Source organism: Thermobia domestica, chromosome 1 (assembly GCF_964235325.1).
Source record: "Thermobia domestica chromosome 1, izTheDome1.hap1.1, whole genome shotgun sequence".
Lineage (NCBI taxonomy): Eukaryota > Metazoa > Arthropoda > Insecta > Zygentoma > Lepismatidae > Thermobia > Thermobia domestica.
Genome location: NC_137454.1, coordinates 346,124,536 through 346,141,771, shown reverse-complemented (window position 1 = coordinate 346,141,771; position 17,236 = coordinate 346,124,536). Strand labels below are relative to the sequence as shown.

The 17,236-nt window shown below is 35.2% G+C and overlaps 1 protein-coding gene across 1 annotated transcript; it reads left to right on the top strand.

Annotated features, from left to right (window-relative positions):
- Positions 1-4,623: 4,623 nt before the first annotated feature.
- LOC145681604 (uncharacterized) lies at positions 4,624-16,577 on the top strand. The gene is made up of 2 exons (XM_081753230.1): positions 4,624-4,960; positions 16,297-16,577. The coding sequence occupies exons 1-2, from the start codon at positions 4,801-4,803 to the stop codon at positions 16,575-16,577; spliced, it is 441 nt and encodes a 146-aa protein (XP_081609356.1). The 5' UTR covers positions 4,624-4,800.
- The last annotated feature ends 659 nt before the right edge of the window (positions 16,578-17,236 follow it).

Genomic DNA, 17,236 nt, shown 5'->3' with positions numbered 1-17,236 from the left:
CTGATTTCGGTGTTACCCTGAACTTCAGAAATAGAGTAGCAACTTCTCATCAAATAGAATAGATTTAGAGGAGAAACTTAAAAAAAAATAGAATAATGTAGACTATTCAGTTAAGGTAGTGTACCACCATTCTATATTAAATTCACAACTCTTTTCTCTAATCTAATTCAAAGGCATACATTTGGTACGTCATTAAGTAACTTTAATTTTTTCTATACATGTACGAGGATGCTTATAGGACTACCAACTCTGCTTAAAGTTTTTCGTATCCCGATTTGAGAACCATCTGTTGGTCAGTAACTGAAAGCTCAGCATAGATTTATTTTTTTTTTCTGCTAAATCTTCCATTTCTTCTGGGAATTCAAATATTTAATATATATATATATATATTAAATATTTGAATCCCCAGAAGAAATGGAAGATTTAGCAGGGAAAAAAACGTAAATCTATGCTGAGCTTTCAGTTAGTGGCCAGAACGGTGTTTCAATGAACAACGATTTATAAATGACTATATACGGGGAATAAAAACTCCTCATTACAATAACCTCAACTAATAGTTGATCAAGAAGTTACATCCAGTTGGATTCACTACAGTGCAAACGATTGAGTGGCTGAATCAAGCGAATAGCGAGATTGGATAACATATTAAAGTCTGTACTAAACTTTATGAATCATCGGTACAGCTGCAATGTCAATCATTGTATCATTTCTCCATGTGATTCGCCATGTGCACTCATGTCCAAAATTAATGTCGCATGTCTATAAATGTGTTGTTGTAGGAATATAATTTGATAACGAATTCGTCCAGTATTTCTTATAATGTTAGTAAGTGTATAATCGGCCAAGACATGTATGTGGCAAATTTTATGTCAAAAGAGCAGTAAATATGAACAATAAAACGAAAATAAAACTTTCTTGTTCCATTAGCAACATTTTGTTTTACTCATTCTAATTTTCATATTTATAATTCTTTCCCTATGAAATTTATCACGAATATACATTTCCCGATTATACACTTAGTATCAGTATTAAAAGTACTCTGCAAAATCATTACCAAATTATATTCTTACATGAAGACAGTTATAGATATGCGACAATCATTTTGGACATGAGTGTACACTTAGTAGCGGGTTGTTGAAAGTTTTGTAAAAATTAAGAAAAAGATTTAGTTTATAACGTATAATGTGATGTTTGTGCTTTAATAATTATATGTAGTCTTTTTTTATGGACATGTTCATCATTACCATTGCTAATAGATATTCGAATAATTTTATTAAGAGAATTATTACTATAAAATAGTCGAATAGCATTGACGCATTGTCTGAGGTGTAATATGCTGACGGTTCCAAAGATAAAACAAGGTATGATTGGCGACGTCCTGAGAGGTCCCCTATTAAAGCTGGGGGAAACTGTGTGCCCGCGTCAATCGCAGAAGGCGGCGCACAGTGGTCGAAATAGCAAAAAGCTGGACAAAACCCCAAACATAAACTTTATCACTGGAACAAACGTATATAGTCGTTGGTGGGGGACTATCCACTCTAGAGAACAGATTTATTTTTCATCCAGGTATCACTCGTTCATGACAAAACATCTGTGGAAAGTAAATAATTGGCCGTCCTTGTAAAAATGTTTTTCGTGTGTGATAGTATGACGGACGTGTTACTCTTAAGTACCTAGGTATGTTGATAGATATGAAATGCTAAATATTGCTATTGTTGATGAAAACAATAACAATCCTTTAACGCCAACAGAGCTGCAGCTATGGTGGGGAGGTGCGAGCTGATAGCAAGGGTGCACCGAAAGAGCACGAAGGAAGAGAAAATGTTGGAAATGAGCAAATGACGCCCCGAAAACGATTGGTGCAGTATTAAATTAATATTGTTCTCGATTTTCGAAGTACTTATTACCTTACAAAATTATTATATATGATTTGTTAATGACGATGTAACATACAAGGTGCCAAATAATGATTTAAAGTCTACGCAAAAGCGCTTTCAAAATCAGAAAAGGTCAAAGTCTGAAATATGTCTTCGGTGTTTTAATGGTGAAGAGTTTGATTAAATAATCATGCTTTTCACCCATTCATGACAGTGAGAACGAAAACTCTGAGAAATTCGCAAAGAATGCTCCTCCTGTGTTTCATTTACATTTCTCAAAATATTTTTCCCATAAAAGATTCGAAATTAAAATCATATTTGTGTGTTTACATACAGAATAAAATTACAAAAATTTACAATTATTACTGGAAATTAATGCAGTCATCCATTTTGAACATTTTAAAAGCTAATAGTTTCTAATGTGTTAAATTTTATTTCTTATCGATAGTATGAAACGTTGTAAATTTCCATAAGTGTTCTTCAAGCAGATTTTTATATAACTAAAGATAGTTTTGTCATTTTAACAGGAAGTCCAAAATGAACCTCTTCAAGACAGCTATTTCTAAAAGAATACAAAATAATCACTTTTGGGTGTTGCAATGGACTGTCCATGCAGCTAGAAAAAAATCAGCGTAGCATAACAACAAAAAGAACCTTGATTAGGTGAGGTAGGGGGCGTCAAATTCTACAATTCTACTTTGACCCCGGACACTGCAATCTGTAGCTACGGCACTGAAGGTCAATAGCAGGCCCAGGCCGGTAGCCAGCCCAAAAATGTAGGGGGGGCCCGGCTGAAGTTAGGGGGGGCCGATCCAACCATATTATAGTTCATCCCTATATTATAGTTCATTTGCAAGCCTACCGTGAAAATTTTAGAGGGGGCCCACAAAAATTTAGGGGGGGCGGCCCCCCTAGACCTCCCTGCATACGAGCCTGAGCAGGCCTCTGAGGCACTTCTTATGTGCGCTGGGAGCATTTTTACAACGGTAAATTCAAAATCAATGCTTTGCTTTGTATTTGTAGACTTTTAAAATTTTTCTAGCAAGTTCAAGGTTTTATTTTCATATTAATATTTTCTGTGCTCCTCAATTAATGATTTTTGTTAGAATTAACTGCTCCTACCTGCTCCCTGGCAAACGAAGCGAGCTTCAATGAATCTGAAAGCGCGCTCAATGCTCAAAGAGACTAACTGCTAGTCCTGTTGTGTCGTGTCGTCTTGCCACCTAGACAAGTCTTCGCGCAAATAGTAAATCGCTAGAGCATTTACTATACCCGTAGCTCCTCTCCCAACAGATGTTAAGCGAAGAATCTCAGAAGTCTCAAAACACACTTCCGCAGGTATCGCGAGAATTGGTGCAGAAGCAACTCTAGGGAAGATACAAATTTTGTGATTTTGATTGTACAGCTCCAAGCGTTTTGTTTTCAAATATGCGTATTGCGAGATAGTTTTGTTTCTGTAACAATTTCTTACACGGACTGATTTCTGGTTAACTTAATTGTTCTCGTTTATATGTAGTTTATCATTACTTTTCAAGCATATGTTTATCTTGTTTATAATGAGATATTCTCTGCAATTTTGATAAGAATAGCATTACCACAAGTTGCTTTTTTATTTTATTTATTTATTTTTTATTTATTTATTTATTTATTCTTTTTTGTCATAACAACCCAAAATGGTATTTGTAAATCTGATTTTGAAACTGTCGCCTTTTTTCCCCACCTACATAGAAAACTTGCATCACTGACCAAAAAACGGTAAATTATTGTTCACAATACAGCAGGACAATCGAAAATAGCCTAATGTTCCTTCAAAATAATAATAATAATAATAATAATAACAATACCGTACCGACAAAACTACGCTTTCAATACGGCCGCCAATAGTTTCGCAGTTTTCTTGTTATTACGACCACTGTGCGGCGGTGAAGTGTGAGACGCGTCGTAGGCAGTAGACAAAATACAGTAATAATTTGGTATAAAAAATAGCGGGAGAGGTTGTCTCACGGACAGTTGCACGAACGAGATGTTGTAATGATGGAGTGCCGAAGAAAAAATCGACAGTACAATCGAGAAAGTCTTATAAATAAATTTAACAAGGATGAACAATCAAAGACACTTTCAAATCGATTGATTAATTAATATTTATGACCTTTGCCAGCAACGAGGTCATATAGGGTAAGGGCTATAGTTTAAAATCGTATGAACCAGTATAATACGTTCAATGACCTCCCACCGGGTATTGAATCTTAGACCTCTTGATGACGCTCACTGGTCATTAGAACAGCGGAGAAATCAAATTGCGAACTGAGTCAATTACCATACTAATTATGTAGAAATTAGTTGAACTTCAGCATTCTTGGATAAGTACATTAAAAGAGGAAAATATTGTCCATTAAAAAAAAAATTCATCACTCGTGACCATCACAATATTCTTTGTGAGTGTGCTTAAGAAGCAAGGAAACTAGATTGTAGTTCGTTTCGCTACAACAGAAAGAAACCAATAAAACTTTACTCCCACGAATAAATTATGCTTTACGACTTAAGATATATTTTTAACTGTCACTGGACATGAAGGATAGGCAGCTGGTCCAAAGAATTTCTTGTTAAAACACTTTGAAGAGCAGTGAAAGCATCATTTGGTTCTCAGCCACTGGAAAAGGAATTAACAATGACCTCGATAAACAATCTGTTCCTTGGATTGTTGAGCGTCTTCACGTTTGTTTGTGCACAGAATAACAGCGTTCCATTGTTACATGGTTTTCGCAACAAAGGCATTGTTGACTGTTTACAAGAAACAGATTTTTCGTGTGTTAAGTTAAAACTTATTCACAACATACACAAATTATTAAGTACAAAATCTTTACAGATAATACATAATGTAAGTGTGATATATGATGGAGATTCCATCACAAGGTCAAGAGCAATGAAGGCTCTTGTGGACAGAGATTGGACAGGTCTTCTATCTTATATACCAAACATAATGAAACATACATCTCTTCAACTAAATTTATTCTCCGACGACAGTAACATTGTGGAATACAGAAAACGAAAGAAGAATTTCTTCGAACAATTGCAACATAACCGTAAGTATATTTTTAAGTTTTATTCTTAGTTTAATCCTAGAAGAACGGTTAATATTTTCCCGCGCATTAAAATTTTCAGTATTTTTAGTGTAAAATCTTTCATAACAGCTTTTGCTTTTTCGAAACTGTTTCTTTCTTTTTTCTTTTTTTTTAATGTGATCCACACTTTGTAAGTTTTATATTATTACTTGAAAAAAAAAAAACATTTGCTGTGGACAGATTTGACTGACGTTGGTGTTAGGTGCAACACATCTTTTATTTCACCAAACGTTATTGTTAATTCAAAACCTGGGGGGGGGGAGCACGATGACTTAGTGGTAGAATACTTACCTGTGGTGCATGGAGTCCTTGATTCGATCCCCGGCCAAGTAAGTTCATGGAAGGAAACGGGAGTACCCCGAGAAAACCCATGGACATGATGTTGTTCATCACATTCTCATTCCACCAATGTTTCCATTATCAATCACTTGCCTTAATCATACATGGCATAATAGTGGGATATTAAACCGAAATTTTTAATTTCATTTTTAGTCCAAAACCTACATTTATTTTCGAAGTATCACTTCTATTTCTTATTTAAACACTGAAACTTACAAAAGTGTGGCAAATTTTATTCTAAAAGTGAACATCAATTCATAGTTACGCAGCCAAGAGAAAACAGAACTTCAGATTATAATTATACGCTGGCAGTGTTTTAATAATGTTCACAATGTAATATAAGCCTATGTAAACATTTATAGTAAGTGTAAAAATAATAATTTCAAAGATTTCTCTTAATAGTTTAGTCCAAAATGTTAAATTTAATAGATATAGTGTAAGAATCACTTTAAAAACTACTACACGTAGCCCTGCCCCCCTTGATAATACACGTAGCAGTTATTACGGGCTTGGTAAGATTTCTGGGTTTTCAGCATATATGGCCATTTAGTCTGTCATTTACTAGGAATGACGTCCCTCGGAGAACACACAATCCGGAGAAAGCGAAGGAAGCGTCCTACAAGTGAGGTACAAGCCCGGCATTTGTCTGGTGTGAATGAGGAAAACCCAGGAAAACCACATTCAGGATGGCTAGCCTGAAAAAGCTTTTACACTTTTTCGACCGAGTGCCCCCACCGGGAACCGAAGCCGGGACTGCTCGCACCGAAGGCGAGAGCGTTATTGACTACGCTACGCGAGGCCATAATATCATTCGAATATGCATCACTGTTACGGTGGGTGAAATGGACAACCACGGAATTTCTGCATGGGAAGTTTCCCAGGCACATTCTGTAGAGAAATGGCTATATGAACTGGCCACCGACTGTAGATCATGTGACCTCTCCGCTGGGATTATTTTCTACTATTGCAAGTATCATGTCTATGAGAGAAAGCTACGAGCTATTTGTGAATTGAAAGAGCATTAAATACACTATTGTGAATACCGAACCACAATATGTATGCAAAAGTGGTGCAAGATTGAAATTTCAGAATCCCATATTAGAGCCGTAGAACAGCAATATTTGAGAAACATTATCATTAAAATATAATTCTATTGACTGCTTGTCACAATAAGAATTATTACTAGCACTTGTAATTTCTATAGTAACACACATTCATTGTGACGTTCTTTTTGAAAATCCATACATAAATATTGGACATTTTATAGAACAAGACCACCTTTGCACAAAGCTCCAGGTTAGATTTGGAGTGGAGGAGCATTCAATATGTAACATATCCTACTTCAAGAAACCATTGTCTGAAGCTTCTCTGCTGACAAGCTACGTATATAACTCTTAACTGTTCACTACCTTTTCTGTCTGCTTCCGGCACTGGTTGCAAAACAACATATCCACAGACTACTTCCCGATTCACCAGAGTTGTCACCAGGGGGTAATAGCTGCTCCGCTATCGCGGAAAATATGTACACAATGAATCACAACGAAGCATACCTGAAAATAATACTCTTTAAACTCAATAGGCAAGATCAAAAAATGTATAGCCAAATGATAACGAAAACTGGCAATTCAATCAATCTCGTAGAACGAGTATGTCCGTTTCTCTGTCTGTGAATAGGAATCAAAACATAGAAGTTGAAGGAGAAAGATTAGTGAATTAGATGAATTTAATAAAATCCATCTTCACCATAAGATAAAAAGAGTAGGTGAAACATTCTTTCTTTATAGTGGGAAAATACATTTAAAGAAAGTTTCTGAACCCTTCCGCCCTTTAAGATAGGTTCATGGGGATGAATTTGGACTTAAACAGCATCTAAAGTGTCAATATCCATCTAAGTGACTCCGAAAACCATTGATTGGACACTAATATCGATCAGGTCCGATTATTTTTACAAGTTCTCCATTTCTAACCTTTCCTTCCATTACGCTATGCCAGAGGAGAATGAATTTGGATTTGAACCACATCGGATGTGTCACTATTCATCTCAGCAACTCCGAACACTATAGATTGGAGATTAATATCGATCGTTTTCGATTATTTTACATCGTCATCCCTCCTCTCCCCTTTTTTTATGGGGGATGAAATGGGACAAACAGCATCAGGAGATTCACTATTCATCTCAGTGTATCCGAAAACTATGAATTGTTCACTAATATATGTTGTTTTCGGATTTTTACATATCAGCCACCCTCACTCCTTATCCCTACCTTGATGAAAATAGCTGAAAACTTAGTTAGGGAGTACAGTCATGTAACAAAAATAATTAAAATCGCTGCAGGAGGAGTTAAATATCAAACATCGTTACATTCATCAAAATTAGTGCACCGGTCTAGTAGAAGTTAAATATCAAACATCGTTACATTCATCGAAATTAGTGCATTGGTCTAGGAGGAGTTAAATATCAAACATCGCTAATTTCATCGAAATTAGTGCATCGGTCTAGTAGAAGTTAAATATCAAACATCGTTACATTCATCGAAATTAGTGCATTGGTCTAGGAGGAGTTAAATATCAAACATCGCTAATTTCATCGAAATTAGTGCATCGGTCTAGGAGGAGTTAAATGCCAAACATCGTTACATTCATCAAAATTAGAGCATTAGTCTAGGAGGAATTAAATATCAAACATTGTTAAATTTATTGCTATTCATTTCAGTGTCTCGTAAATCTATGAATTGCACACGAATATCGGTCTTTTGCGATTATTTTTATGTCAATCCCCTTCACTCCTTTTCCCCAATTTGCCGAAAATATGCTAGAAACCTAAGTTAGGCCAGTCATCAAAATCGCTGCAGCGATCTAGGAAGAGTTAAATATCAAAAATTGTTACATTCATTGAAATTAGTGCATCGGTCTAGGAGAAGTTGAATTTCAAATATTCACTGCCGCAAGGAAAGGTACCACTTCTAACTTTATCCCTGTAATGAAACCGGAATGGATAATTTACCACTTCTTTATTATGGATTCCTTTCGTGTTTATAACTTGAAGTAGTTTCACAACATAGAATGCAATTGACCTGTTGAACTTTGGTAACATGATTAGAATTACTGTACGAGTACTTTCCGTTCCAAATACATTACGTTGAGTAATACTGTTACATTTTGCTTCTGGAAATTATTTATTTTCTAGATACCTCTAGCAACCAGCATAAGTCTTTTTAAATCCCGTTAAATAATAGTGTTACTGTAATCATGCTGTTACATTTTGCATCTGGAAATGGTTTATTTTTCTAGATACCTCTAGCAACCAACATAGGTCTTTCTAAATCCTGTGAAATAATGGTGTTAATGTAATCATACTGTTAAATTTTGCACCTAGAAATGTTTTATTTTCTAGATACCTCTAGGAACCAGCATAAGTCTTTGTAAATCTCGTTAAATAATGGTGTTACTGTAATCATATTGTCACATTTTGCATTTGGAAATGTTTTATTTTCTAGATACCTTTAGCAACCAGCATAAGTCATTCTAAATCCCGTTAAATAAGGATGTTACTGTATTCATAGTGTTACATTTTGCATCTGGAAATGTTTTATTTTCTAGATACCTCTAGCAACCAGCATAAGTCTTTCTGAAACCTCTTAAAATGCACTGCTTTTCAAACATTGCAAGTTTTTCGTCTTTTAAATACGTACGTTTCATTCCCATCCGGGAGTGCATAAACTTCACCTGCTTTATCTTATTACAGTTAATATTGTTACATTATGTGTTTTGTTTTCGCTGAATGTTATTTATTAAATTTAATTTCAATATACTTGAATGAATTGTTTCCTTTCTGTGCAATCCGAAATTTGTTGTTGGCACGAATGACCTGAATGTAATTGCCATCTCGAGAGTAATATGAAAGAGGAAAAGAACGTGAAAATCAGAATGCAAATTATATTACAATCTAAAGTTAATAAATAGAAAAGCTAATTATATTGAAATATAAAAACCAACAAGAATAACATCTGTATTGACCTACAAAGAAGTGAAAACATAATTTAATGCAAGAGATAAGAAGCAAGGTTAAGGACGTATTTAATTTTAATAAACGTAGTTATGTGTTCCAGATGACAATGGAAACAGTGAAAACAACTCGTGGGGAAAATCCCATTTTGTGGGATTTTTTAAACATTAATTTTTCGAATACGGATAAGGGGAATTTCCACCAAAATTGACAGCATATGTGGGATTTTTCATTTATTTATTTCATCGATGCCGACAAAATTCTCTATGAGCGGCTAATGACGTTTCAGTAAACGTAAAATTAGTGTTAATTGTAAAGTTGTGTTGTAGGAAAATGTGTGTGTTAGTGTGAAAGTGATTTATGCAGGAAATTTAATCTAAAAACAAAATAGCCCCAAGGAACGTAAATTTTAATCTAATATTTTTAAAAAAATCTTGGAATATTAAATTCAGATAACAAAATAAACAGTTGTTTTCATCAGCAACTTCAATAGCCTCTTTAAATTAAGGAGAATACTTATTAGAAGTTTAGAAGATCGGAATTTACGAATACTTCACTGAAATATTGAAGAAAGTAAGTGACATAGACTCGTTTCAATTTTCATATTTGGTCTAGGAATTAATTCGTGCGGTTGGTACGCACACATTGAAGCTGTAGTACAAACACAAAGTACATAAATACCTTAAGAAAAATATTGTCCATCGCTAGCCACCACTTTCGCCCATCTGTCAGGCAATGTACGGATTCCGTGGCGAAAGAAGTCCTCATCCTTGGAAGCGATCCAGTCAGAGACCCATGTTTCGATATCTTCTGAAGAAGTAAACCGCTGTCCAATCAAATCGTTGTTCATGCAATCGAACAAGTAGTAGTCCGAAGGAGCAACGTCTGGTGAATACGGCGGGTGGGGTAAAACTTCCCATCCAACATTTTCTAAATAGGTTTTGACCGGTTTTGCGACATGTGGGCGAGCGTTATCATGTTGAACAATAAGTTTATCATGTCTGTTCTCCCATTCTGGTCGTGTTCTGGCCAGAGATTGCTTCAAACGCATTAATTGTCGTCGATAACGTTCTCCATTCATAGTTTCACCCGGTTGCAGCAGCTCATAGTACACCACACCTTTCATATCCCACCATATGCACAGCATAACCTTTGCACAGTGAATATCTCGTTTTGGTTGTGATGGACCTGGTTCACCTGGTTTCACCCAGGCCTTTTTTCGTTTAGGGTTCTCGTAATGGATCCACTTCTCATCACCCGTAATAATTCGATGCAGAAACCCCTTTCTGCTCTGTCGTTGAAGCAGCAATTCGCAAATGGTTTTTCGTCTTTCAACGTCTCTGTCTTTCAATTCATGTGGAACCCAATGTGACATCTTTTGAATCATTCCCATGGCTTTCAAGCGTTTGGAGACTGTTGTTTGATCAACGCCTAATGCTGCTGCAAGTTGTTCCTGCGTTTGACACGAATCCTGCTCGAGCAATGCTGTCAATTCTTCGTCTTGAAATTTTTTGGCTGTCCAGCTCGCTCTTGTTCTGCCAAGCCGAAATCACCACTTCTAAACCGTGCAAACCACTTCTGACACGTTCGCTCAGCTAGAGCATGGTCACCATACACTTCCACCAAAATACGATGACTTTCAGTCGCACTTTTCTGCATGTTAAAGTAATGCAGCAGGACACCCCGCAAAAACACTTTATCAGGCACAAATTGCGCCATGTTCACTTAACTACAAACTGGTGTTGTTGACGCTTTAATCCACTGCCCTATACTACGAACGATACGCGATGACAGGGGTTTGCAACACATGTGTGGATACACGGAACTGTGGGACGCTCCGTTCGTTGCGCCATCTCTTGTCCACCCGCACGAATTAATTCCTAGACCAAATATTTTATAAACTTTGAAAATATTTTAATTAGGGTAGCGCGTGGGAAATTAAAGAGCAAATTGGGAATTTTTGTCTTTCGAAATGGGATTTTATAAGGTTCTAGGTTGATATTACTGAATGAAAGTTACACAGATTACTAAATATCGAACTCATATTAAGTCCTAAACTAAAATACCATCCTAACATGCACTAAAAGAGAAATATCAAAATTAATTCTCTAAATTTTATTATGTCACAACTGTTCCTTTTACTGAGTGGGTTGAATATCTCCACAATTTACCATTTACGGACATTATATACATCATGTGGTTCACTGAGATTGGGGTGCATGTTACCGTCGCTATTCTGTTACTCTAGATTCTGGGCAATATATAATTCATTCTATAGATCTTAAATAAAATAGAACAATTTATATTAATTAAAGAATTAAAATAAGTGTTAACATAGAAATGAAATATAAGAATACAATTTAAAATTGTAAAGATAAATTTATAAGAAAAAAGGGATGTATTTAGTGGATACTTCTATACATACAGATTCATTGTGTGGATTCATACATAAATTCATTGTATGTGTATACTTCATTATCAGTAAATCGATTTTTTGTATCTTAAGTGATCATTTTTCGGGTGTGGACTTGCATTCCTTTATACAGTTTCACTTTAGGGGGTTACAGTGTACGTACACGATAGGAATTACTGTGGAAAAAGCACCAACCCCACTAATGTTATGTTAGGTGGCCACTAAAAAGTACGAATGCTATCAACCCGAGTCAAGGCAGGAGCACAGCAGGAGGACCCGAGTGAAAGCGAGGGGATGCACCCACAGGGTGCAGGCGCATCAGCGAAGGTGTGAGTACACACAAACGATAGAACAAAACAATGGAACTGGTATAAAATTACTTACCTTACTTGTTGAATTATGTAATTATTTGTACGTTATAGGTAATATCCCGAAATGTTTTCATTCTTTGTATATAAGTGTTCCAAGTAACATAACACATTACTAATGTAAATTTTACAATTAGACTATGTTTAATCCCTTAACTCTCGTAAATTTCTATACTTATCGTCATGTGTTACACGTAGCACATTGACTTCAGACAGTTCACTTCACTTTGTATACTGTGGTGACTAGCTACCTTATGGGTGAATCCGTGCATATCAGGTTCGACTTTCTTAATGTATTTTTAAGTAGATATGCATGTCACAGGTAAGAACACAATATATTTAGATTGTTTGCACACCAGTCTATTAAAATATTATTACAAATTTGTTCTGTAAAGTTTACAGATATGAGCAACGTACAAATATTCACCCTTAAATATAATAGAAAATATGTATAGACACTAAGGATGCTAAGAATGTTGTAGGACCTAAGGATGCTAAGAATGATGTAGAACCGAGGCCGTACGTAATGGGCGCAATATTAAAGGTATATTCGTTGACTACTTTTTAAAGGCATATACAGTGGACCAACGAATTACGAACCTTTTGGTTTGCGAATAATTCAGTTTGTGAACAAGTTTTGTGAATATTTTTTCCCCCTCGGCTTGGGAACAATATTTCGGGTTATGACGACATAGGCATGTCTGTACCCACAATTCAACGTGCCTAATAGTGATTCTGTACGTTTGTTGTGACATTATCTGTCAGAATTCTGTGTTCAAAAACTACTTTTTGTACTTTTCTTTCACATTATTCTATTTTTATCTCTCATGATTCTTAAGACGTAAAACGAAATTCTTCGGCTCAACGTCCCATCATTATGAGCATTAGGCTAAGGAAGACGGATGATTAAGACAAATGATGATGATGATGATGATGATGATGATGGAAGCACTGGTGAAATGAAAATTTGGGAGGAAACAGGAGTATCTGAGGCAAAGTTTACGGGCACAATGTTGTCTACCACAAATTTACTTTGCCAGGAATCGAACCCATATTGTTTTGTTTAATATTTGAGTATTATTTATTCGTCTTGTAAAAAGAATAATGCCATTTTCGTTCCATATACTTCATAACAGAAAATACATAAAAATCTAAAAAGAAGATACATACAGTAGCATGTGTCTGCAGCTAGAACGAATTAATTGCACTTACATTAATTTCAATGCAAGAAAGAATCATTTCGGTTTACGAATATGTTAGATTACGTAAAGCGTTGAAGAGTGGAATTAACTTCGTTAACCTTGAGTCCACTGTACATATACAGTATATATATATTACATTTACATTTCTTTCTCCATTCGTGTGATTTAACTAATTCCGCAAACACTGTATGTGAGTTAACACTTTTAAAAGGGGAATCATTTTCAACATTCATCATGTGTATCCCAATAAATCAAAACTTGTTGACGGGCATGCTCAGTTAGTCTGTCTAGCGGAACGTTGAGTAATTGCTGATGTTTATCTAATATTATACTTGTGCATTGCAATGAACTTTGGTTTAGTACAGTGAGTTTAAATTACGTTTTAATTGCTATGATTCATTGTTTATATATGAAAGAAGTTTTTAGTCCTTGTTTATTATTAAGTTTTACCGCACACGGTCAAATTACTTAAACAAGAAGTACATCTAATATACAGAGTGTTTCAAACGAACACCGACAACGTTTGAGAGGTAGTTGCTGACACCAAGATAAAATAAAAAGTATAGACTAACCTGTTTGCACATATGCTTGCTTTCGGAGTTATATGTTGCCGAAAACATGAAAAAAAAAAACAACTGTAAAGCTTCATAGCTCCAATACTATGGGACCTACCCTAGTTGGGTCAAGACTTTATTTAGAAACTAGTATGCGCCCTATCCAAATATCCATGTTACAGAATACTGTAGTAGTTCCGCAACAATTTTTGCAGGGGTAGTTAGTGGGTACTTCAAATTATATGCGTGTAACTCCGTCTATAAAAATTGTTGCGTGAAGACCTTAGGATTTTGAAACATGTATTTTTGGATAGCGCACATATTAGTTTCTAAGTGAAGTCTTGAATCGACTACAATAGTTCCCATAGTTTGGAGCTATAAACCTTTAAAGTTAATTTTTTTCATATTTTCGGCACCCTATAACTCCGAAAGGAAACATTTGTACACCCAGGTTGGACTACACTTTTTGTCTCATTTTTTCGTGTCAGGAATCACCTCCCAAACGTTGTCAGTGTTGTTTTGAAACACCCTGTATATACCCAAGGAATACTAGCTTTGGTTTTAGAATATTAAATCTTATCTTCTCTAAAACAATATTTTTAATTACACGATTTGGTAGTGTTCGTATTTCACAGCATTTTCATGTCATGGTGAACCGCAAACCCGTGAAACATTAAATCAATTGTCAAACTATCACATCAGTACAGGCCCGTATTCACAGGTGGTTGTAGGGACTGCTTCCCCATAATTCTTGCTGCTCCCCTAAAAGTTTTCACGGTAGACTTGCAAATGAACTATAATATGGTGAACTATATAATATGGTTGGATTGCCCCCCTAACATCTACCGCCCCCCCCCTACATTTTTGGGCTGGCTACTGGCCTACATCAGTACTAATCCAAATGATTGCTTAAAAGGTTTATTGCGAATTATAATTTGCAATATATTTCGAGGAAACTTCAATTATTCTCGGGTAGCAACGACTTATAAGTGTAAATATGTTCCCCTTTCTTATCTCAATATTATTGTACTGCTGAACTATAAAATGTATCCTCCATTCAATCTTAAGAACAATTGTTAAACTTTAAAAATAAAAAAATCACGTAGCGTATAAAGAAAGTATCAACTTCATTTCCCACCTGCCGCAAAAAGAACAAACTTCACATAATTCTGTTCCTACCCAACAGGCCTGGGTCAACAGAATAAATGTCATAGTTTGGCCATATTCCCTCTTCTTCCAAAATTAGAGTGAATTGAAGTGGAATTCATTTCATTACAACAGATTTAACACATTTAACAGATTTAACAGCCTTCAAAACAAGTTTTCCATTATTTCTTTCAATGACAAAAAAAAAAAAAAAAAAACTAACTTATTAATCGCGAATTAGTACTTTATCAAAGTACATTTTGTACACTACAAAATTGATTCAAACCTTGTTTAACCCTTTAATTGGCAAATATTGATAGCATTACCATTAAAATATTTAGTTTCCTTTTATGATTGAACCATGTTTTCCTTATCATAATTTCGTTATTTTTAAAGTATTTTTCTACTTTGGTTACGAAATACAGAATGTTTATTTCAAAGCAACATTGCCATAAAATAGGTCTTATGTGTAGCTACTGAGCAGCGGTGCCCTATTATGGTTAAATATCATAACTATTTTCAGTAATTAGCAGCAGTTTTGTTGAAATATTTTTCTACAGAGCAAGAAACCAAAATTAAAAAAAAAAAAGAACTTTCGCGGAACATAGGAGATAGAGTTTCTATAATACTAAATTTGACTGTCCCCTATTGACGAAGGTTAGACATATCTACACATGCGACCTGTAAATCATGTATATGAACATTATATGAAAGGAATAATCACAATTGCATGATCACTGAAGTTATAATTCGCGCGGATAACACATTAGAATGCGATGATGTTAGAGAATATTGAAGACACCTAGTGCACTTAACCAAAAATGATGCAAGCAATTATTATATTGTCAGTCATTTACATTCTCCTCTGATTTTCCTCCTAATATATTTTTTTGCAAGTCAGAATTGCAGTTAGTTCTTACATTGTAACATTTATGCACAGCAAGTGATTTTCTGAAATAAAGCATTTGTATTACAGTAATAGATATTTCACTAGAGCCTAAATATTGTTCTAACAATCAGTGGCCAATCATAAGCGACATCTCATTTTAGAAATTTTACTTCCAAAGTTTCAAGCGATATTTACCAACACTGTTTCCCTCTTATGGTTCCCAAAATACCAACATTATTTCTGATTGATGTAATTGAAAATCACAATATCCCGTTCTCTGTCCAAATGTAATTTCTTCAAATATATTTCTCTTTAACGAAATATAAGAGAATCATAAAGTAAATAATTAATTTATTTCTGTCTTTTTTCTTTCTTTTCAGTTGTGGGCAACAAAAATAATCGGGATCACATACGAGCTATGTTTGTTTTTGGAGGCCTGTATGGTATATTGCTCGTGGCAGCAATGGTATCAACAAAAGTATTTGCCATGGTATCTATTTTGGCAGGGAAATTAGCATTTACTCTTGGAATTATTGAAGGACTTAAAAACCTAATCAGTCTTGAAGTGTACAAGAAAGGATATTTACAAGGTTACAAAGACCGTTACGGAAACAGTATTAGAAATAAGCGAATCTACCCACCAACTTATGTTTACTTTTAGATTGGTAAGTATTTAGATAAGTTAGATGCCAACTAGCCTAATCTTAACAAATTAAAAGTGGTCTAATAATTTCATTCAGTTCTATAGTAGGTATTTTTTGTTAAAGTATTTTTGCAATACTACAGGGTGTCCGAGAAGTCCTTCCATGATTACAGAAATTGATAACTCAGGCTAGAAATAAGATAGAAATATGAAACTGGTGTTGAATTGTTTACAAACTATAAAAGTTTTGGTCACATCAGTACACTTCCACATGAGCACCCTTGGTAGCACGTAGCACATCTAGGCGATATTCAATTTCCATCCACACATTAGCCAACATCACTGGAGGGATCGATGCAACGACCAGACCTCGGAAGGTCAGCAACCGACCCTGTGTTCTTGAACTTACCATGCCAGGCTTTAATGCTCTTGACATCAGGTGGAGTCCTCCCAAATGTTTTCTGGAACTGTCTCTGCACCGTGGTTGGTGATCGTGTCTCATGGTACCACAGGACACACTGTGCCTTCTCCTGGTTGGTTGGCATGGCTTCTTGGGCTTCTTACTTACGTACTACAAACCTAAAACAAACAAAATTGAGACTTGGTAAAACAGAACAAACCTAACACAGACGAAAACTTTTATAGTTTGTAAACAATTCAACACCAGTTGCATATTT

What these genes read in the sequence shown, in the direction of transcription:
- LOC145681604 (XM_081753230.1), top strand. Translation starts at nt 4,801, where the DNA reads ATGAAGGCTCTTGTGGACAGAGATTGGACAGGTCTTCTATCTTATATA. An exon ending in CGAACAATTGCAACATAACC is followed by an intron (nt 4,961 to 16,296) that starts GTAAGTATATTT and finishes CTTTCTTTTCAG; the next exon opens with TTGTGGGCAACAAAAATAAT.